Here is a 25286-nt window from a genome sequence, read left to right as displayed (position 1 = left end):
TAGGGGCTTTATTCATTTAATTTATTAAGATGCTACATAGTCCAACCAGGTTGGGTTGTTTTTATACACCAGAGAGACTACTTGACTAGGAATATTAATCTTCTTCTCAGATAGACTTATTTATTTATTTATTTATTTATATACATACAAAACTGTTTCCCGACTGCTTACATTGATCACGGTGATGGTCAGAGACTCCAGGACAGGTCATTGTAGTGTGTTTTACAACCTCGTCTGGATCAGTTAGTATTTACATGTAATTATTATTGTTTGTTTAATCCTACTTGGAGTACCAAATTGGTGGGGTTTACTGCATCTGGGCAGAACAGTGGTAAAGTCAAATTCTTAAATCACATTGAAATATTTATATTATCTAAAATGTTCTGATACTCCAACCAGGATACAGTGAACAATAAGAATTTTCTGCAAACACTATATGACGCAGGTCTGATAATCCAAGATGGGACTTTAGCTCAGGTCTGCTCTGCCCTCCCTCTAAGTAGCAAGTCATCCTCAAACCAACAACTTTACAGAGATACAGTAGAAACACACGCTCATGTTTATTTTAAATGTCTTACCCATCAGTCAGATCTTTGTCTTCCCACTCCACTTAACATTAAAAGATATCATCATCATCATCATCATCATTTTTCTTTCAATTTAGCAAAAGGGAATATACTTCTCCATTTCACTCATTTGGTTATGCATCATTTGTGGATACAGTGGCATAAAAATGTGACCAACTGTGCTCTTCATTGAATAAGTAAATAAGTAGAGTGACTCTCTGCTTTTTAGTCTTCCTCAATATGCAAATTTGGAGATGAAACAATTTGAGAGTATTGTTTTTGACCAAAAATAACCTACGGCTCTGGAACAGTACAATGTCATCATGTGGTCCCTCAAGGCTAAAGCTAAGCTGTATGCATCCTCCCCCCCCTTTTCACTCGAGAAAAAAAAAATTAAATAAATGTTGTATGCTGCAGGAAGATCAAAGGAGACACTCTTAACCTTAGTGTATTAAAAAATGAACACAACTTCAAATGCAGTGAGGATATAACATTAATAAGCAACGGATAAATGCTGAACAAACACCAAAACTGAACACAGGCCTGCAGTGGAGTAAAAAAAAAAAATAAAAAAATAAAACAGGCAAGCTCACCAGCAGTGGAGAGCTGGAGCATGCAGCTTAAAACACTCAGTGGATCTCTGACATACATTTGCCCCAATCAAAACAGAATGTCAACAAATGCATGGCTCAGTTGGAAAATATGAGAAAACAAAAAAAGAGCTGGAAAAGACTAAGGTCCCTTTGTTAGGACACTGAAACAGGACCTCGGTGTCGTCAGGGAAACACATAACCGTTTGCCTCTACATGCACCTTCTATTCATTTGTGGGTTCTCACTGTATGTATGCATGCTTTATGTGTGTATGTGTGTGTGTTTGTGTGTGTGTGTGTGTATATATGCAAATGTAATGTATATATATATCTCCATCTTGGCCTGAGAATAACTTGCCCAAACAGGTCACAAGGCAAGGTTTTCATCTGGAGAACACTTAGAGAAATGATCTAATCCTACAAATCTGGAGCTCATTTCAGGTAGCTGCAATATTCTTAAATGCTTTAAACCCTAAACAACAAAATTTATTTAAAATCATAAAAATGCAATAAAACACAAAAAAGAGAGAGAAAGAGAAAAAAAAAAAAATCAGAAAATGTAGTTGTGCAACCTACAGCCAAATGACATATTATTATCACCATTATAAAAGCAATTAAATTAGATTCAGAAGTCCAAATGCAACACTGTGTGAACGCATGCAATCAAACATCCCCCTCTGACAACTGGGGATGCGGTGAGCACTGAGTGACAGGTGATGGGAATAAGGTAGAGTGAAAAGAAAAAGGACACGAGGAAAGAAAACACCTATGGTATAGTGTTTCATACACTGATCAAGGTTGTTCTACAATCAAAGACACGCCGATTTTACAACGCCTCTGATTGAAGGAGTCAGTTTGATAGCCCTGTGTGTAACCCCGACTGTCTGGATCATCTCTCTGGTACATTCCTTCCTTAAAGGGGGTTTAGCTGGAAGGAACACCTGGATATACTGTACAGTGGGGGGACTACGTATACATATACATAGGCTCTGGCCTCCGTCATTTAGAAAAGAAACAACACTAATAATACACTAAAATGACATTCGCACAATTTGCAAACTGATTCAATCGCAGCAACACTATCTCGCCGGTGTTAGAAAAACCATTGGTCTGAATCACTAGCATTAAATCATGTTTCCATCACCCCCACCCCCCCACCCACAGAACCAGTCATCGGTATACATGAAACTTTGGGAAGAGGGCCAGAATGATTATGTGATGATTACGTAGAGGCAAGACCTGTAACAGTAGGTTTGTTCATAAGATGATGAATATTTTTTTCTTTTTTTTTTTCCTCATACATTACCTTTGAATTTTTTTACATAAATGAGACTGAATCAAAACTAGTACCACCCCCCACCCAGCGGATATGGCATTTCTGATCCAAAATCCCAGATCCCGCGTTTGTTTTCATCCCCCGAAAAGCATGCTGCGGCTGATCCGACTGCGCCCGCGCTCTACAAGACCAACTTGCCGACGATGAGGCCCACCACAAAGAAGAGCACGATGAGGGCCATCATGCGGGCGCTCAACCCCTCCTCTTTCTTCATGCCAACTGAGGTGTGCTGAGATGACATCACGTTGCTCTTCCTCATCCGCAGACCATCGTCCTCCTGAAAACAGGGTAATAAAAGAGGAAAAAAGTGGAAAGAGGGTAAAAGAAATGATTGAGAGGAGGAGGAGAGGAAGTGTGTGGGAGGAGGACGAGAAAGGGAAAGTTGAAATGAAGAAAATAGAAACAAAAGACGAGGACAACGTGGAGAAAAGAAACGGTCAGTTTGTCAATCAGTCAATAACATGAGGCAGTATTTAGTTATTAGCTGAAAGAAATAGGATCTGCTTAAATCTTCATCTGACCCAATCCCCCAAGGACCTCAGAAGGCGCCAGGCTTTAACACATTTCATTTCCCAGCAGCGGGTGGGGGGCTCTCTGTTAGTTTAATCTCAGCCGCAGGAGCAGCCAACAGTCGTTCTGCCTCTGGCAAGAACTTAAAGGGGAGGTGGTGGTGTTTGTCAGGGGTTGGGGGGGGGGGGCTGTGGGCTGTCTGTGCCCGCTTTTTGCGTGTGACACATTTCTAATTGAACCTCAACAAAAACCCAATTATAAAAACTTACTTCATTGATCATGGTGATTGATGGCATACTTATTGATTTGCAGAGCTGAAGCCTGAGGTCTGCCACTGATTATGACTATCTAAGCAGTTACTCTCAATGCAAACCTCAATCTTTAATTTACTGTCTCTGTTTAAATACAGCGAAGGGTGGAGGACACACCGCAGCGTCATTTGGAAGCACAACTTTGTGACTCAAATATTCTACCACTTAATAAGCTAATCATCAATCAGTACAAAAATAATCAGGAAACACATATGTGACTCTGGATGTTCGGTGATGTCATCCGCTTTTGATAAGAGGATGTGGGTTTCATTATTCATTCAGTGGACTCTCTTCCCATCTTTGATTTAAGCCTGAAACTAGATTGGTTTTCCGAACTAAACCATGTGTTACAAGATTCAACGTCCTGTGTCGTACGTACTGACTGACCATCAGATGTGATGATTCATAACTTGCATCCAGTACAGTATTTCCCACGTTAATAGTAGTATTCAAATATGCCCAAGCAATAATGTTTTCAGTGTTTTTTTTGTTACTCATTTCAATATCATGACTTTGAAGTAACTCTATGCAACAACATCTGAGTGCATGTACGGGGTTTTCTGCAGCGTTTTTTAGTAGAGGCACCTGGCCTGACATAAAAATAACAGTGCTTCTGCTGTGTTCAGAGGAAATCATTAAATTCTTTTTATGAAATAAAATATTGGGCTTATTATGCTTTAAGGAAAACAAGCAGTGGTGCTAAATCACACAGCAAAGGGCACATATTTCATGAATGAGGCAATAACTACATTGATGAGATGACGTGCATCAGTATGTGTCTGACTCAACTCAGCGGGTGATTGATCGATCACACCGCAATGTCTGCAAAAATTACAGTTAGTTTAAAGTTTGTATTGATCACCTGGGCATGTATCATCAATAGCTTACAGCCCTTATTCTCTGTGAGACGGATACTGCAGTATTATCTATGTATTGAACAATGTTGTCATGGAAAATACTGCAAAATAAAAAAAAATATACTGATTCTGGTTCTTGAGTCATCTCACTCACCCTAATCTGTTTGTTTTCTTCCCGTAGCCTCTGAGCCTCCATCTGCAGCCTCTTACACTCCTCCATGATCTTCTTCACCTCGCCGTCATCAAGGGTGGAGCTCATAGACTTTGGAGGCAGCACGGAGGACTCTGACTTCAGCAAGCTGGACGACATCATCTTGTTGGACTCCATGTCATGCTGTAGAGAGGGTTACAGGGGGACAAGTTGTAACGCAATAAGAAGACTGTTGCTGCTATAATGTCTCTCTGGTATTTCTGTGAAAAGCCTGGCACATGGGTAAAAATTTTAAGTTTACATTTGAGGACTTTCAGTCTTTCATATGCAGTATGTATGCACACTCACAGGCGTGCAGACACACAGAGCGTCCTCTCAAGCCTCCTATCTCTACATTCATGGGAGAGTTCACCCAGGGGTGCCTTTCATAAGTGGATCAAGCTGGTTTCTATCAGCATTATATCTGTCTAATGGACTCTGTGGTGCACAGTGCCGACTGGGAGCCATGTGTATGTATCGCACAGCTCATAATGAATTGAAAACAACTACCACAGGTCCTTTTCCCTCCTGCTGTTCATGAAGCCGGTTGAATCAGCTCATATCATGATGAGATAACATCTCTACAGCTGTGTGGGGTCTGAGAAGAATCACAACAATAATAAACTGCATGGGAGAATGAACAAAGTGGCCCTCTGAAGGGCTTCTGATGCCTGAGAGTGTGGTGGCGCGGAGAGAGTCAGAGGAAAGTGGGACAAGATGGACAAAGGGATGAAGAGCGAGAGAATATGAAAAAAAAATGAGATACAGGATAGACAAGATGTAAATACTGAGGATGAGAAAGAGAGAGGGCAGGTACAGTAGAGCAGTAAACAGGAGGAGTGCTGGAAGACCAGTGAGGATGAAAAAAACAACAAGAACAATAAACATGTCATCCCTCATGAATAATGCAATACCTCCTTGGGATAAACATGAACAGGTAAACAAGTGTTGTATTTTACAGAAAGAAGCAATAAAAATGCATAAATCTGTCAGTGGTACATTACAAGAAGTATTCAGATCGTTTACCTGAGTATAAATGTAAAACCAGAATGTAGAAATACGCTGTTACAAGTAAATATCCTTCATTCAAAGACTTGCTGAGTAAAACTGCAGAAATCAAAATGTAATAAACCAATGAAAAGTAAAAGTACTTGGTATCAGGGCTCCAGACTAACTTTTCCACCTTTTTTTTTTTTCTTTTGGTACAGCATGGTATTAATCAATGACCGTGTGATCAATGAAGAGTTGACTTAATTTGCATACCCTAGTTTTGCATTGATGTAAAGATTGACAGTGACAGTGAGTAAAAACATGCGGGAGACTCGGCAGCCACACATTTCTCCGTTCTCTATTTCTCTGTTTAGCGTCTGCAGGTTAGGCTAACCCGTTGTTGCTGACTAAAACTTCACTTTTCCAGCAGTTGGGGAAACAACAGACTTTTCTTGGTCTTGAGAAGCTGCAGCATTTATTAACTGACACGCTGTAGTCTGTACTGTATATTTACTGCCAGATTGACAACTTAATGCTAACCTTTTCATCTGCTCCGCTCGCATTCACCTTCACTTTTTTCTGCCGCTCACATTCACTCAACCGCTCGCTCACCTGCTACGCCACATTTTACACACTGCCCTATTCCTTGATAGGAGCTACGCTTTCCAAGAGTTTCCTAGGCAACAACACAGACGTTGAGTCAGGTCTCGGAACAGCGCTGCATAGAGGCTCCCAAACACTGTTGATTTACGAATGAATGGATATTTGGCATTATTTTTGGCATTAAAAAATATTTTTTGGTCTGGCAGGGGTTCTCGTTGGCCTAGTAGCCCGCCAGGCCTGTACTATTATAAGGGAAACATTGGCTTTGTATTTGAATCTGATGATCATGTGTTTTGTGTGTAAAATCTTATTCTGCAAAGTAACTCATAACTATAAATATCAGATAAATGTGGAAAAAACTATAATATTTGCTTCTGAAACTCTGCGGTAGAAGTAAAAAGTAACTTAAAATGAAAATACTCGAGAACAGTTTTGAGGTGCTTGAGTAAATGTACTTAATCACTTTACACCACTGCATTCTGTTATGTTTTGTCATAGATGACACAGAAACAATTAAGAATACATTAAGTGCGTTTCCATCCAACAGTTTGAGGTTACGATGAGGCGACTGTAATGCTCCTCAAATCTATCAGGTTTTCCACTTAATTTTGATTGTTTGAGGTTTGACTGGTGCTCTTTTAATTACGTCATCTCACTGCGTTCTCTTCTTCGGCTCAGTTTAATGGCACCCTGTTGGAGAATAAGCGCCGTCAAATGTTCTACATGAGCTCAAGTCCTAATATTTACATAACAGTAGAGGATGGAAACGTACATTCATTTGCATTTTCTTTTACTGATTTGAAGAGAATTTGATTCTGAAAATGCTGAAAGGAGGCAATGAAGTTTCTTCATTCACTTATCTGTAGTGACAACAAAAACATGGTGAGGTAAGGAGAGGAGGGGATAAGGAGCGTGTGCCTACCGTCTTTTCGTTCTCCACTGGCATCTCAAAAACACACCTCAGCTTGGAGTCCATTAACTCCTCGGGTTTAGCCTCCTTCCACTGAAGAGACAGAAGAACAAAAATAAAGAAAAAGAGCATCGACACATTATTACTTTATTTAATCAGTGTAAAAAAATAAGAAACTTTCTATGTTACATGTTAAGAAATAAAGACAAAGAAAGAAAGAACAACAAAGAGAGTGTGAGGAGGTGGCTGGTTGCAGATAATGACTCTTCATGGGAGGACAGAAAGCTCAGATATCCCTCCCGTTGTCGCTGAGTTTGAGGCTCAGGCCACTGAGCAGAAACACCACAGAGAGAAAGCAGAGCAACATTCCCATGTTTTATGTTTTATTTTTAATTTGTTAGATCGTGGTGTTTTTTCATCTGTCTGTGTAAAGCCCTTTGGCTTTTTATGGGCCTTATAAATAAGTGAATTTAATTCAGATACACTGTTTAGATATCTGTTTTGTGAAATGTCTGAGGACATTCATTTGGGTCATAAAAATAAATAACTAAAAAATAGATTTCTCTCTTCATGTTTAACAACATGTGTCCTTGATAAACTATGTTTTCTATGGATTTAGAGATACTGAAAGGGAAATTTGAGATAATGACAGTTTCTAGTATTTGCATTTTAATCATCAATAAATGTGAGAAGTATTCACATTAATTGAATTATCTATCAGAATGTTTTAGTGCCTGTAAGGCTGTAAAAGGGGTAAAATGTAAATTTGGCGAGTCTCCAGTTGTTCAGAGTGGGTGGCAGCATCCCAACGTTAAGAAAAATCCCTAAATAGGCTTGTAATCCCAAAGATGCCATTTTAAATTCCATAACAAATGGAAATTTCTTTTGAGGAAAAGTGACAGTTAAGCTTCCCTTGGCATTAGGTACTCTACGTAAATACAGTTTAAATACTGTATTTGTAACTACTAGGTATGACAATGTATCTGTCAGCATCCTTTTTTCATTAATACTCACTCAGGCTGTGGTTTCTCTTAGTCAACTTACATTTTTAACATTTTCATGAACAGCCGGACTATTATCAGGGAGATCTGATCTATCCATTGTTCTCTGGCTCCAAATCTCGTGTGAAACAACAATGGACAGACATTGACCACCAGGAAGACTGCAGTCTCCCTGTGTTGTGCTCTTCTTACAACCCCACCTCAAAACTCTGCTTTCAAGTCTAATCTCGGTTACAGTCTCAGGCTTGCACAATAACCCACTGGGGTTCAGGCTCTGCCTCAGCACAGTGTCTCTTTTGTAACCGTCGCTCACGTTGTCTGTGTGTATCACAACATCATACCGAATTCTCAAGATATTTGTTGGCATGTTAATGATGATTTACTGCATATGTGTTGGCAAGTGACTGCAGAGATGACTTTGAGACCACACACAGTGTTTTGACTAAACTCACTGCTCATTGTTTTTTTTTTTTTATTGCTTTATGTCAGCACTGCGACACAGGCTCTCATCCTGGCTGGGATTTGCCGGTTGACTGCCTCTCTCCTTACATTTAAATTCAGTGGGTGTGTTTCCTGTCTCATTAAAAGCAGCGTTTATCGTAGTGGCTGTCTGTACGAGAGACTTATGTTACATCTGTGTAAAAATGCGTGTTTGTTTTTAAGCACTGGTGGTGAAAAATGGTTTTAAGAAGATGAGATACACTCACCACGCCCTCCATGTCCGTCATGTCAGGGGGTGCTAGCATGGACTGGACCATGAACTTGTGTTTGCTCTTCTCATTGGGGTCATAGTCAAAAGGCTGAAGCATAACTGAAACACAAAATGACAGTGTCAGCAAAGGTTAAGATCTCAGCATCTTTTGTCTCACCCTGTAGTTTTTTTCGTTAGTCTTATGAAAATACTTTTTAAAAGAAAGCTAAAAAAACAAAACAAAAACAAAACAGACAAAACAGATCCTAAAGCAAAACTTTAGGATCTGTCAGATTTTTATTATTATACCTTTCACATACACATACAAGATAAATCTGGAGGGTCACAATGTAATTAGTGGGACAGTTTTATGGTGATTATCCTACACAGTGAGGTATACAGTTTTTAAATTTGTGGAAAAGAGAGGAGGGATATCAGATTGGCACTTGGTGTCAGCAGATACTCTGAGTTGAAGTATCAGAATTGGTATTGAGAGAGAAACAGCTGGATCGTTGCTTTCCCAGTCACAAACCAAAAAGGCTGAGTTGTGATTAGGAAGGTCTCATGAGGTCAAGTTTGATAAAATTATGATAAAAATCACTACTGTTTATAACAGACACGAGGCCACATATTTTAAGATTATTTCCTTTAAGTTAACCGAAAATGATGAGTTCTTGAAAACATGGAGAAATGGGGAGGATAAGTCACAAAGGTTGCACCCCAGAACATTATGTGAACAGGAAGTACCCACGTAGAGTTACTACAGTCATTTTGTTTTGTTATGACTCCCTCAGTTCAACTTCCCTTTTTTTCCCCAAACTCATCCTCGCTTCCCGTCCTCAGGAGCCGCAGGAGAACGTGTCAAACTAAGTATCTTGTTAAAGTGTCTTGTTAGTATCATCCAAACTACAGCAGACAGACGGGAACATGACTTGTGGGTTAAACAAAGAAATAAAAAATATGAACACTTATAGAATTCCTTTACTTTCTTTTCGTCAGCAATTTTCCATCTCTCGCTCTTCCTCGACTATTTGTTCACCTCTCGGATTAAAGACGAATTAGTGAGTATCAAATACGCATGTATTTGTCAAATGTTAAACTAGGGGCTCCGTGTCTTCAAGGCTCTGGACTTGCCCCTGCTGCTCGGAAAAAAGCGGTGGAGATGATTTATTTCTACGTTTGTGTTACCATGACGGCGAAACACTGACGGATCTACAAATACCCCAGGGGGTAATCTTTTTAACAGCTTCCAACCCTGTTTTTTGTTCTTTCTTAACATTACATATCCCTCTAACAGAAAGCAGGTGTAGCGTTGGAATACTACTTTAACCCATCACCACATCAGTCCACTCAGTCAGTGGTGTGTTATTTGATGTCATTCCAATGACTGAAACGTATTTTAAAGCTGTAACAGTGATTTACAATGATCGCTTTCTTATGTCAGCGTTGGGGTCTGGAAGTGCAGCGGGGATAAAAATGGCTATCAATGGGTGATCTTTTTCTCCTTTTGATAACGGTTTTTTCAATAAGGGCGTAATTTAAAGACGTATTTTGACATCAGTACCAACTACGTCTACAATGCCCTGTGTGATTCTTTGGCTTTTACTAGAAACAAATGACCTCCTAATTTCAAAGCCGGTGTAGCTATCAGGATGGTTTTCATATATGGCACATGCCAATTCTCCCTAGAGTGGAAAACCTCAGAGATGTAGTGCAGCATTACAGCAATCAGGGCAGTTCAATATCGCAAACCAGAAACAGACGGCATGAACAGATTGAGAACGTCCTGTTTCAGTCAGGCCCAATTTGCACGGCAATCTACCTTCGGTCCAAGGGGACAATACTGGGGAATGGAGGCAGGAAAGCATGTAAGTTCTTTGAGGAACACTGCATAACATAAAAAGGCCCTTAGCCAAACACTGAGATGGAAAAAAACAGCTACAGTAAAGGGGAAAAGGTGATTTAAATCATCTTTGATCTACAGCCTTTGAACACACCTTAGCAAAAAGCTACTTCTGCTAATGGGATGATTTATTATTCTTTCTTCACACTGTGCAATCATTTATAAAACTCACAGAGGCTAATTGTAGTCAACATGGTCAAGCAGGATGGTAATCGCCTGCCTGCTTGTTGATGATGAATGGAACCATTAGTGGGGTGAAGAAGGGAGGTAAGAAAACTTTTCCTTTCCTGTCACTAATTAATTGTGTCCCGTCAGACAAGATTCTCACAACATAATTACCAGTAACTATTTACCTTGAAGTGTTTATAGAGATACACCCATTGTTTCTGTTCCTTCATTTTGAACATAACCACGTTCCTATTTTCTAAATATGAAAATACTAAAGCTTTCATGATGACCACACATACGCAAAATAATTCTTACAGAGACCGACAGAGGATTCTCAGTAGTAGGGCTGCAACTTACTATTATTTCCATTACTGATTTATCTGCTATTTCTTTATTAACTGAATAATTGTTTGGGCTAAAAAAAATATTGAAGAATAGTTAAAAGTGCTCATCACAACCTCCTGGAGCCCCAAGTTTCATTTCCAAAGGTTTTGTTTTATGTGACCAACATTAAAAACTCCCCCAAAAATTAAATTTACAATAATATAAAACAGAGAAAAGCAGCAAATCTTCACTTTAAGAGGCTGAAACCAGAGAATGTTTGGCTTTTTTCTTGAGAATTGACTAAAAAAATGAATTAATTATCAGACCTGCTCTATTCTATGTCCAAGGGTTTGACGATTGACAAAATTAATGGTGATGTAGATAGTACCTTGTATTTCCACTTTAATACCTAGTATTTCATGTATTATGTCACTCAGCTTTAATGAAAGCACAATATTTGAGATTTCAGCATTAGTCTGACCTATTTAAAGTGGATTCTTAGCAGCACACGGTATAACAAGAATCTGTGTTTGACAATATAAAAAACAATACAGAAAAAACATGTTGTGAGACAAGGACAGTGGATGATCACAGCACAGCACTGATACAAGATACAGGGTAACTGTGTAAGCTTTGCTTTAAATGTTACAACAGTATGCAAAATGAAGAGAGATATGATATGACACATGATACCATACGGCTCATTGTTACACCTCTATCTATAACAGCAGCCTTTTCACACCGATTCAGAGAGGTATTACTTGTAATAGGTTGCTGCCTGGCCTCTTAGTTCTATGTTACTCAACAGAGAACCCGGTCAAAGATCAGCAAACTTACTGAGACAAAATGGCGTGAGAGCGGGGAACAGTGAAGTCAACCAGAGTTGTTGAGATACAGGCCTGGAGGGAAAACTCACCAAGATCTAAGAGCTAACTCCCATAAAACGTATTCATATTCCAGCCTCTCAGGGTAGCAGGATCTCACACTCATGATTATACTCTCCTGGGTACATCTCATTCAATATAATTCAAAAGTTTAAAAAAAAAAAAAAAAAAAAAAAATACTGACTACACAGCAGCGAGTCTATTTCAGGGTGGGAAATAACCCACAAATCACTGGCACATGAATCCATCACTCTTTTCAAGGAATCAGCTAGAGGTTGACTTCTGTTATAAGAATGTAGCTGGTGGGTAAAATATCTAACGTGGCTTGTGAATACTGGAACAGACTGCGTGTGTGGCATATGAACAGAGATGTTTTATTAATATGGACTCAGATGTCGGTTAAGGCCGTAGAGTTCGTTTGTTGTCCTGTCATAACACAGGCACGCTGAAAATTAGTGGAAAGGAAAAGCTAATGAAGCTAATTCAGATAAATGCAACAAAAAAAAAATTGTTATTTTACATTGTGGTGTGTTATTTTGCTTTCTGCCTCCCTGGGAATGTTAACATGTCCTGAGTATGTCAGACAAAACTTACTGACATATTCCTAGATGAAGCTCAATATTTGTGGACACAAGGAGTTCTGAAACATTCGCGGCACATATTTTTCCACTGGATGCTACATAACACCAATCAAGCTCAGCAACATTCCTGTGGTCAAGGCTACGTTTAATACATATACAGTTACAGCTGGGTTGAGCTTCAAAAGCACTGTGTGTATCCTCAGCTCAGCCAGCAAATGACACATCATGGATTGTAGGTATCCTGTGGCAGACAGCTCCCTCATACCTACTCCAGTGCAAGTGAACGTCTATGCAGCTTTTGTGCTGCTTTTTTAAAAAAGCATGACAATAAAAAAATAAAGTTACTTAGAGACTAAAGCTGGATGATACAGACAAAACAGAATAAAACAACACTTCTGCCTAAATACCTCAGTAATGTAATTTTGGCAGTGACTATTTGTGCTTTTCAGAATCTCTTTACACACAGGAAAACAAAGTTTTTATTAGCAATGTTGGTACGACAACCAAGCAGTGTTTATTTCACTCAGCTAGAACAGTCTGGTGTGTTCACAGATTTGTATCAGTTAACTGTTATGCAGTTTTTAAAATATATATTACAACATTACTATGGCAAAAGTCAAGACAATAATCCTACATCAAAAGTATTTGATGAGTTAAAGGTTCTGCACACACTCAAAAGGTGTTTTCGGTCATTTTGGTTTCAGTCGTTAGACCTGTGGCTCAGGTTTAAGGTGGTCAGAGCTATGCTGGGGATTACATGAGGACACAGGACAAGTAGTAATAAGTAGGCTGCGCTCCATTTGGACATGTCAATCACACAGGGGCAAGAGCGGGGAAACCTGTCTGAATGGAATGCAGGTGCATAAGAGGCGGCAGGTACGAACCGAATCTCTTATCAGCTGATAATCAAACGGCAGCAGGTAGTGGAGATACTATGGGAAACTTTAATTTCATCTTTTCACAGCTTTAAAGTGTGGGAAGAGACAGTACAGTGCCTTTGCCATTTAGATTCAGCCAAAACAAGCCATGTGAAATATGTGTTTGTTAGTATGTATTGTCTACGATGCTGTCGGTAGGTACAGATTATATTTCATTAACTTGCTGCACAGTTGATTCAAGTCGACATAAGCATGTGACCTTTTAACGTGATGACCTGACATGGAGTGGAGGCCATGCCCAACTGGCACAAACCGGTACTGTGCCATTCAGGTTTGGGGCAAAACCACTGATAAAGATGGTCCCGCCCTGCTGGTGAAACCTACAAAGCTAACAGGGGAGTCAGGGAGACGGTGTTCATGCCCACACGGTCTTGAAAAGAGGTCTGATCTACCAAAATAAGTTAAATCCTCTTTGTAAGTTTACTTTGAGCCTTTGACATGAACCTGGGGTTTTCAACAAAATAATGTAATGTGTGTTCAATTTACAAGCACATTTCCTGCAAGATAAGAACCTAAAACTCCTTGTTATCCTGTTAAGTGCACTGCTTTGATTATACAATGCAAGCTTGAATTCTCCCTGAAGACAGATTGGACAGAAAGAGGTTACAGACCTTGCCTATTGGTTTCCAACTACATTCTCAGAAAATCAATCTCCTTATGGGACTCAAACCTGTGACCTTTCTAAGCCTAATATGGCTGAAAAATGATGACAACTGACAGAGGGGACCGTGCTGATTTGTCGCCCACTGCTGACTGCTGGCCCAAATGACACAGTTTGCAGTTGTTGATACCAGATAGGGTAAGTTGTAAAATGAGTCTGTGGCTGTAAATGGCAGAGGTGGCACAGTCTGGAAACACTACCCTGTACCTGTCTCGCTCAAAGGCTACAACTGGAAATGAGGCCTGCCAGGAAGGACTGCGGTGAGAGGACGGGGGAATACTTGTTAACAACACAGGAGTATCGTGTGTGTTCATGTAAAAAGAGCAAATCCCATCAAGATACTAGAGCCGCTCTTGCATATGCTTGTTCTTTTCAAGTGGAGATACAAAAAAAAACAACAAACTGCTGTAGTGACTAGGGCTGCGACTGATGATTGTCATTATCAAATATGTAGTCCATAAAATGTCAACATCAACAACAAATGCCCATCAAACTAAAACCAAAAATGATGCCTTCAAGTGGCTTACTTTGTTTGACCAACAGTCAAAAAATCCAAATGTATACAGAAAAAGGAGCTGTAACCAGCAAGTGTTTGGTAATTTAATGGGATAAAAGACTTTAAAGAAGAAAAAATATGAAGACTTCTTGTGATCGACTAATCATTTCAGCACTTATAATTTCTCTATATCATGTAAATGAGTATGTAAATATTAATATGCAATATTACTTTTTAAGAAAAGCTGTGATGTAGCTTTTGTTTGTGAGCTGTCCAGCAGTTGATGGTCAGTGCTAGCTTGACTTTTATCTCATCCTTCTTCTCCTCAAAGTGTTTTTCAATGTGTTTAGTCACAGTAACTCTCAATGGCATAACATACTCGGGCTCAAGGTATATATATGAATAATAATATAAATATAAGGTGAATATAATATAAGACGACCACCCCTTTTCCAACAGCTGTTTTTGGAAAAATAACATTTCTTTTTGAATATAACTTACATCATAGTATAGTTACATACTCACACACTCTTCTACCAGGCTCTTGGAAGCAGTCAAAAATAATTTTTTCCGGCACTTAGCATTTATAAGACTGCCTGTTTGTCTTTAAGAGCTCCTCATCATCTGTCACAGTGGTATTTGGCAGCTTGACATATTATGTTTCTGCAGTAGAGATGTCGGAAGATGCTTTGGACTTGTTTTCACTCGTCATGAATTTATTTCCTCTGTGGCACAAAAACACATTACCCGAGCCTTTAGGGACTCCTGCAGGTTAAACTGGACTAACCAAACACTTTTAGTGCTGACTGACTCTAACACACTCACTATAAACAGACTCTAAGACACTCGCTAGCCTAGCAACATTAATGCTACAAACAACCCATAATGCAACACTCCGTGTACAAGTCGGTTTTACACCGATACTTTATCCGTTCAAAAGAATATCTGATGTTGTGAAGACATAATTGTCTAGCTGTTTGCAGAGTGTGTATGCAAATTAACCTATAGACCAACATGCGTAACCAGTCAAAACTTGCATGCTACTTAAACTTGGCTCCTACTCTATTCCAATCAGTCATTACCTGAGACGTTGATTGAGGTGCCTGCATCTATGATTCCACTGTTTGGCCGCACACAGTACCGGCGCGGTGCTGTCGTCTTCACCTTGAAACACACATTCCTGTCTGTAGGGTTGGAGAGCTTGAGATTTGTGGTGACCACGTCTGAGAACGGACCTATAAAGAAGGAAGACAACATGAACGCTTAAAAACTCTGTTTTTGACAAGTCTGTTGTCTTATGTCTTCTAGTTACTGCAATTTTAATTTTAATAGAGATAAAAACTGAACAAAAGGATAATCTAAATCTGTTGGAGCAAAGAATACAGAAAGGGCAAAGACAAAACTATACAAGTCACAATAAATGGCAACAAATCATAGTTACATCAATTGACACTGTGCAGAGATCAGTTAGACTGTTTGCAGGCCTAATGTTTGGATAGCGTATGTACAAAGGCTGATGTGTGGAAACTGTAATTATTGTGTTGTAATATATTGTACCATGAATATTGAAACACTTTGTCACAGTAGAGGATCAAGTTTGGGGTTGCAATATTCAACACTGATTTTACCAAAACACACCATTGTACTGTATATAGACAGTAGAAACTAGCCAATCGGAGCTTATTAAAACCATGGGAATGTTAAAATAAATTAAATACCAGCGGGTTAAGCCTATTAAAAAAATTCAATATGTAGCTAACACATTTAAATGTGGTCTATCAAAGTTTAACTGGATGTGACTTTAATTATAACAAACTCAGTTTACTTCCCACAACTTCGACCATCTGCCACATATTTTCTTTATTTGACCTGACATTTGGATAAACATGCTTTTTCAGCCAATTCAACTAATGCAGGTTTTTAATATGTTTGACTGAGAGGTGCACTCAACATAAATAAATACAGTTTGTTTCTCACATTAAAATCCAAAATATTGCCATCTCAGTAACCCACATTGTTGACATTGGACTATTTTTGAGTATCAAAGCACTATTCTTTGCATTATGACCCGTCAAAAATGCAAACTAAACCATCCTTTTTCAACTTACTTTACCTTCTGCATCAATACCTACTACTGACATCTACTCTGTCCTCTTTATTGAAAAAAAACTATTCTAGTATCAATTTAGCAAAACCTTTAAAGAGTAAACTGTGTGTGTACAAATCCATAAACCACCTGCTTCTACTACTGCATGATCATAATAGCTGATGCAGTTACGCTTCAACTAATTACAGCAATCATTGTTGATGCAGACCACATCTCTGAGGCTCTTGCAAGGCCGGATGCATTAAGCTGCTCAGGTTTGTCAATAATGCAGAAAAACTACCAACAAAAGCCGAAGCAAAATACAGCCAGTCTGCCAGATCTAAAAGGTACGCGAAGATTAAGTGACAGTACTAGATGCGTGTTTTTATAGGGCGAGTTGACTCATAAACCTTTTTAGATTCATCAACCGTTTCAACCTTTGCTTCTGTTTTTTTCTTTGCATATATATAAACGACTTGCATTGTAACTTTCAAGAAAACTGGCTAATTTTGTCTCGTTCAAATCTTTCCCTGACCCTGGTCTATGTTTGGACACATTTATCCTCCAGTATTCACTTTTTTTTGAAAGCCTTGAAGCCTCAGTGGACGGCAGCTCTGTCCAATTTGTGCCTAATAGTTTCTGTTGGTTTTGAAATTATATGGTGGTCAAGGTAATGCTGAGAAAGTAAAGAGAAATGAGGACACGAAGGACGGGAAAGGTGGGGGAGGCATGGGAATAACCGGCAAGTTCGCAGGGCTGTGTCATATCATATTACTATTGATAACCATAATGCAGGAGTTCTCAAACTTAAAACAATGTAAGACAAATGGGAAATGCATATTTGTTGGTAATTTACTGTCTGGGGCCCAGTTTATACATGTCAATAATTTGTACAGAGTATACCTACAGTGGGAGCTCACTACCTAGATGAGGGAAAATCAGTAAGCAGAGTTATGTTTTTTAGATCAGACAGAAACCTCGACTTAACTGCAAATCCATTACAATCTCCTCAAGGACTTCTGCTAAGTTTATTAAACCAATTGTGCAAATCCCTGTACTCCCTTCAGCCTAAGCCGTACTCAAAAAAACAAAAAAAAACATCTCATCTGAGAAGTTAATAATGTAATAACAAAATGGCAATTCAGTCTGAATATCAGGCACAATTTCTGGGCTGAAAATGAATCAGTCCCATAATGTTTGTAATTAGAGTCCATTTTCACGACAGGTGGATTTAGATTAGCCTAATGATCAGACTAAAGCGCCATTTCATTTCACTTGCTTATTCATTCGTCAGCCGTTTGGGAAGAAGTGTTATTTTTCCCACACTTCAAAAACTTTTAACTGCTCCTAGCACTTACTGCTTCGTCCGTGGAGACTGAAAATTATGTTTACTGGATGGCAATCAGCAGGGACTGACACAGCCATCCAGTAAACATAATTTTCAGTCTGCACGGACGAAGCAGTGAGTGCTAGAAGCAGTTAAAGGTTTTTCAACTTAATTCAAGAGATACGCCGATTTATGAGACTTACAATCTGTACGGCTTTGTCAGATGTAATCCATCCATGTCGCCATTTTGGGGCAATTTTTCTGTTATCTTTCTGGTTCTGGCACAGGAAGATGACGTTCCCATTCAAAGCTCTAAATGGTTTGGTTGTTTTTTCCCCAACCGGGGAAACAGCCATCAGTGAGCACAACACCAGATCTACTGGAATTGTAGACCAAATCAAAGATGTGGGCAGTGATTTAAGGGTCTGGCACCAGGCTACATTCAGATGGCTATTTTTTATAAGCATAGTTATTGCAGTCACATTCAATACCCACCACAAGAGCAAGCAGCACCTCACCCTTTGATTCATCCTAAAATGACGAATGAGGTCAATGAATTTCCACTTTGATGCAAGGATTTCTTTTCTTTTACTGGTAATGGCATTAACAGAAAAGCAAATCTGTTGGATATGAGGGCTCTTGCATGACTACAATAAAAATCCAAATCCAACAAATCCCACTGTAAGTATCACCTAAGCAGGGCTTCACAAAACCACATTAACGTATTCCTGTTATTTCTGGCGACAGTTTCTTTTTGAGACTGTTGCCAGAAAATTGACAGAAAACTCCAGAGGCTGCATAGCAAAACCGTAGATAGCTAACTGGCCAGCGTTAGTCACCTCTGTGTTCATGTACCTCTAGTGAGAGCAGAGCCAATTCTTGGTCAAGTGAGGGATAACGACGAATGAATGTACAGTATGACTTCCCAAACCTAGCAAATACAGTGCCAGTACCACACATTTTACGTCGGTCAGACTTACGGGAACCAAGTTTCATTTTGGAACTTTATAGAATCATTAAACATCATATAAAACAAATATTACATCATTAACAAATTATTATATCTCTATGAAGTTCCAATGTTTTTTGTAACTTTGTGGCTGCATTAAGAGCTTTTAATATCATGCACATCATAGTTGGTGACCCGCTAATAAATTAGTGGACAATCTATATAGGCTGGTTTGGGTTTTGAAACACTGGTGGTCTGGTGATGTTTTTCAAGCTGCTGAAACAGAGAAAATATTCTTAGGAAAAGCAAAACTCATGACTTCTTACCCAACAGGTCAAAAAAAGTGTTGACAGCATTTTTTTGACCAAATTCCAGTTATCCAACATTTTATTCTAGAAGTTTTCCAATAAAATAACAAATTAGGCCTCTACAGAGAAGCTGTAACAGTGGTGAAGACATTTGCAGTTGAGAGAGGCAGACTCACTGTGCAAGAAAACATGGAGCTATTTCAGAATTAGCACATACACCAGATTCAAGATAAAGTTTCAGCTCAGCAAACATCCAGAGCAACTGACACTTCCCTTCCCCGTTGAGCAAAGACAGAGAGGAAATTCAGACCCTCACAAGCTTGGCTTGACATCTAAAGGTTTTTAAATGAAAAGGACTCACGCCACAGACTACCGTACACCTGATCTACTACTTCCTGAAAGTTTTTTGGGATTGCATCCAGCTCACGAGAACCACCAACAGCAGTTATAAACTATTATATGAAGAGCTGATATTTAAAGCTGTCATCTTTCTAGGTTATATTTTATGAATAGCAGATAAAAAAAATGGGGAGCTGGGTGTGTTTTTGTAAAGATTATTTAATATTGCCCCTGACGAAGATTAAAATGAATTAAAATTGAGAAACGCACATTTCTCATTTCACATTTGAGAGAATTTCCTAGTGACAGACCTCCTTTCTATTTCCTGATGTTTCACACTGAATTCCTACATATTACTTTGGGGCCTGAGTACTGGCATGTGATTTGTGGTATTGTGTAGTATACTCAGTATGCACATAGTTCCTTCTGTCTGGTTAACACTAGCGCGTTTATCATCTGATTAGACTCTTTATAAACTACTTAAAATACTTTTTTCAGATTGGTTGCGATGTGTCTGTTTAAATCATTTCACCAGTCAGTTACACTTTCACTACAGTTCTAAACTAGCGCACAAGGTATATTAAACTCCAGGTAACCATAGCAACAGTGCTCCAGCTAAATGCTAAGGTACCAATTAAAAGGATGAAGTTCCTGCTGGAAAGTATTGCCTATCGCCTATAGCCAAAGCTTGATACAGCTTATTCTTCAGTGCCACAGTTGTCCTAAAACTATATTAAATATATAAATGAGCCGCATCGTTACATTGGGTGACATGATGCTTTATTATCATCATGTTTCTTTTGAGTCAGTCCCACATACACCATTCTGATACTGTAAATGCTCACAAATGCGCAAAATGTGTATTAATCTGTGAAGTACGATATATGAAAAAGGGTTAAACTGACTATAAACAAGTTGTAAAAATGAATGATGATTTGAACACAACCTCTCTTGTTGCCTGTGGCCCTGATGCAAGCACTAAAACACACTCTGAGGTATCTCACAGGAGTGGAAAATAGAAAATAACAGACTCGATGGAGGAAATGGCATTGTGGCATTCTTCTGACTCTGCTTTGTCCATTACTTCCATATATCAGGAGACTTCCTTGTATATTATAGCCCACATACATTTTACGGGCTCACAGTGGACTATGACACTGTGAGCCTGTGTCTGATACAACTCAAGACAATTCATTACTATCTACAACACACAGGTGATTCAAACATAACACCTTAATATAAAGAATATAGTTATATTATATTATACTATTACACTGTAATCATAGTAAATACCACAATTTAGCAAGGTAAAGCCTTAGGTGCACATTTGAGCGCTGAATGCACAGTACTATCATACTTTAAACAGACAGTTCACCTTAAAGGACATGTTCACAATTTGTCTAGTCTGTCCTAAGACAATATTCAGGTGCCCAAATGAACACTGACACATGTTTTATCACTGTAATCATTGCTCCTATTCATACTGGCCATTAAGAGATCCATTCTTAATGCACTTTCCCATGTTCCCATTCAGTTAAATGAGAAAGTGTGTCCAAACTTTTGACTGGTACTGTAAGTGATGGAGTACAACATCCACAGACCTTAATTTGTGCAAAAATTAATTTAAAGTTTCTTTGAAGCTAATATGAAGCTTTAGCTGTCCAAATTAGTCAGATAAATTCAATATCTTCCTAAGCTTTTGTCTTTTTAATGCCAAATTCCTTCTTCTTGTTACCATCATTCCACAGCAGCTGAACAGGAAAACACTGTCCTTCGAGACACAAAGAGGGAAATTTTTACTAAAAACTGTGACTGTGGAACATATCTACTTGATTTGACTGACTCAGACTGCTGAAGCCTCATATTATCTTTGGATGAACTTTTGAATAGATGACTGTGGATTTTGTCCTTCATCGCTTACATTGTAAGCGCATTTGGAGGGGATCTCATAATGATCAGTATGAACACACTATATGAACATGTTCACAGGGGCAGATGACTATAGTTGAGGAGTTGTGAACCTATCTTTTAAAACACAATATGATCGACTTGTCATCTTATCCATAATATGATCTATCAAATCAGTTTTGGTGTGAATCAATGAGGTCTGGAGCTGTAGCTCATCCCATTACAATAAAACTAGTGGCTTTTGTGGCAAATAGCGGCATATTTTTGAATTGCTACTGGTTTATTTAAGTGTAATTGTTCTTAAAGCATTAATAAACCAACAACACTGGCAACACTGACTCTGTCTGAGACCTACAGATGATATCAACAAACATTACTCCAGATTAGAGGAAAAGTTTGACTGCATATTGACTCCAACTGTCCTAAAAAACAGATGAAAATAATATCAAATACTTTAGCTTCTTACCCCTGAGTACAGAAAGCAATATTTCAAATTGTGGCAGAACCACTGTAATCTGTTGCAAAACAGACACAATAATACCATATGTGTTTATGTAACATTATTTGGGCCTAAAACAACGTGACATCTTGCAGCCCAATGCCGAAATTCAATGAAATGTCTATTAACGACAGTAAAGCCTAAGCGATGAGGACGGTGGGTATGTTGATGACATGCAGCAGAGGTTACACAGATATTCCGTCCTGTGAGCTGTCAAGTTATTAAATGACAGCTGGCTGGCCAACAGAGCGAGACAGCCAATCAGAGAGCGAGCTAATGTTAGCTAGCTACACCTGCTAAGGATGTTGCAGCTTGTGTGCAATGAGCAAGGTTGCAGTTTAGAAGCCAATTATGTTTGCCGCATATCCAATGTGACTGCTATTACTTAGAGGACGTATGTTTCGTGTGTTGCACTCTGGAAACTAGCTTTGGAGGCAGTTGCTGCAGGAGAAATGTGTGGCAGGGCCTGGCTAACGTTAGCTTAGCCGTCAGAAGCTAATCCAGTTAGCTAACTGCCGAGCTGTCGGTTGACCTGCCGTCGAGGGCAATATTGTAAAAATGCGTACAGCAGCTTGGTAACCCCCCCTCCTCTTAACCCTAACCCTGCTGGCAGAGGCAGCCCCTCTCTCCCCTCTTACCTCTGAATTTGAGTTCGTGCTGAGGCTCCAAGAGCAGAACCTGTTCCGGCCTGGCCATATCCCAACAGCTGGAGCGGGGTTATCGCGCTGCAACCAGTCCCTGTCGGTCAAGCCCCGTGTTAGGATGTTGTTGAGTGCTGCAGCGTCAATAGAGTTTGTTTTTAACAACGTGTTGGCTGCAGATATCCTGTAGCCCCGGTTCACTTAGTGCTACTCGAGCTACTAACGGCTGTTGTGATGCAGCAGGAAGGGAGTGAGAGGCAGACTGGTGACGTCACTGCCTCTGCATAGCCACCCAGCGGGGAGGGTGGCAGGGTGCATCCAGGGCAAAACACAAAACTAGATAGTCAGCTCAAACTCCAAATTAACTTTATTTTATTTGTTTGTTTTGTTTGTTTTTTTTGCTGATGAAATACCTGCCAAGAAAATGTATGTTATTAATATTATTTCTTTATTAGCAAAATTCCATATAGCAAAAATTTGCAAAACAGAAACCCAACCTGACTGTCTTCAGGTCCCACTTAAATCCTACCTGGACACACTAAAACACTGCACAAACTCTAAATCTGCGAAAACTAGAGCCTTACGTAATGAATTGGATTTGTAATTTACTTTATTTAATTTTGTTTATGTTTGCATTCTCCTTTTATTTTTTTACTGAGCTATTATAATCTGTGCACTACCTCGAGCATACATTGCCTTGTTACGGTTGTTGGTATGGTAAACCTGCTGTAAGTTCCATTGTGTAAATGAAGTTCTAAAAAAAAAAGAAAAAAGGGTGCATCCTGGGCTGCAGGGGCCCATGTAAATTTGTAATCCTCAACAAATTGAAAGAAGTACATCACAAAATTGTACATAATATATGTATATCCCGCCAACAAATTTGTCTCAAGATTTGTGGATATCGATACCAAATGTGACTTTTGTTTGAAAAAAATGGAGACACATCTGAACATCAATTTTTTGAATGTCAGTATACATCAGGATTCTGGGGGAAAAATGTGGATTATTCTGACATTCAAACTAACCATTCAGTTAAACTGGAAGCCAAGGATGTAATACCGTACTATGAAAACAAAAACCAGAAAGTTCAACAGACTGTCAATATATTCATTTTACTGGGAAAATTTCACATCCAAAAATCCAAGTTCTCGAGGTCTTGCCCAACATTTGAACTTTTCATGATTGAATTTAGAAAGTATTTTGAGTCTATCCAACTTATAAACAATAAGAAATGTGCACATGCAGTTAGTACACTTCAACAACACTCCTGTTACCATGTTGACTGTATCAACAAATTGAAAGTGAAGTCATGTCTTTTAACTTATCTTTATTTCATTATAATGCCTAATTGTTTTCTGTTATTGTCTTAATGTCACTCATATTGTAAGTGACGCTTTTTATATAAATAAAGTGATGGAAGAGAAAAAGAAAAGGGCTGCAGGGGCCACCACCCTGAGTTTACGGGACCCTCAACTCAAAGAGAGCATGTGGCAAAACATATGCAAGTTTTTATTTTCAAACTTGCTCTACTAACTGTCTTATGCTTAAAGTCCTCCAGGTTTATTCTGAACTTGGAAAATCTGCCTTTAGTTTTTGTGCACCAAACACAAGGAATTATCTTCAATGCATCCTAAAGACTGACACTTGTCCTCTTTTGATCTATTTAACTCAGCATATTCTCTTTTTAACTCTGTATCTCGACATCATTGCAAATGAAGGAAACCTCAGTGATTTTTGAGGCTTTAATAAAAGTTTGAATGAATGAATGAACTTCAACTCAAAAAGTTCAGTATGAGCCGTTTAATTAGTGATGTGATGTCAGAACTTCTACACACTAAAAATCACTGGGTTAAAATTATACCCGGTTTGGGTCGATATAGCACCAGTACAACATTGGGTTAACTTTACCCAGCAGCAATCTGTTATTTTGACCCAGTGTTACACCCAACAAGCTTTAGCTAAAACCCGTCACAAATCAGAATCAGGTTTATTGGCCAAGTATGTTTACGCATACAAGGAATTTGACTCTGGTTTCTAGAGGCTCCCAATGTGCTTAAACACAACAATCTTCAGAAAGATACACAAGTACAACAAGCCAAACAAAGATAATCAAACATAAACATATCACTATTATGTACAAGCAAATAGGTGAAAAAATAGACGCATAAATATAGGAACAACAAGTGGACAGCAACAAACAATGTCTGTATACAGGTGAAATCTTTTCTGTAAATTGTAAACAAATAGTGCAGAGGTGTGTAAGAATGCAAAGAGTGCTGGAACAAATATTGAATGGGTAAAAAAGTGTTGTTACTCTATTTACATACAGTTGGTGGTTATGTACAGTATATACAGCCTGCTCAAATATTCAATTCAAAAGATACACAAGATATTAACAATCAATAACAAACTGTGACATGTAAGTTAACAAGCTTTAGTTTGGGTAAATAACCCATCAGTAAAATAAAAAAATAACACTAAGACTGGATCAAAACAACTCCTTGTCTTTAGTGGCTTTCAGGGTAACATTGACCCGGCATTGGTGCTGTATTGACCCAAACTGGGTGAAATGTATCCCATTGATTTTTTAGTGTGCATAAAAGACTTATTTCACTGTTTAAAGATCCCCTCCAGACATGTTTTAAGATGTAATAAAATACCCTGAGCAAATACTTTGAATAACAATGTGTAGTTTTTCCACAAAAAAGTTCAATTATC

The 25286-nt window shown here is 38.8% G+C and overlaps 1 protein-coding gene across 1 annotated transcript; it reads right to left on the bottom strand.

Annotated features, from left to right (window-relative positions):
• Window positions 1-22842, bottom strand: LOC121894388 (vesicle-associated membrane protein-associated protein B/C-like). The gene is made up of 6 exons (XM_042406954.1): window positions 22566-22842; window positions 15594-15746; window positions 8573-8676; window positions 6877-6957; window positions 4326-4505; window positions 1-2770 (listed from the first exon to the last, which is right to left on the bottom strand). Exons 1-6 carry the CDS (start codon window positions 22621-22623, stop codon window positions 2615-2617), a joined length of 732 nt encoding a protein of 243 aa, XP_042262888.1. The 5' UTR covers window positions 22624-22842; the 3' UTR covers window positions 1-2614.
• Window positions 22843-25286: the final 2444 nt, after the last annotated feature.

Source organism: Thunnus maccoyii, chromosome 3, assembly GCF_910596095.1.
Source record: "Thunnus maccoyii chromosome 3, fThuMac1.1, whole genome shotgun sequence".
Taxonomy (NCBI): domain Eukaryota; kingdom Metazoa; phylum Chordata; class Actinopteri; order Scombriformes; family Scombridae; genus Thunnus; species Thunnus maccoyii.
The sequence above is the reverse complement of the archived record's forward strand: the minus strand, read 5'-3'. Positions and strand labels throughout refer to the sequence as shown.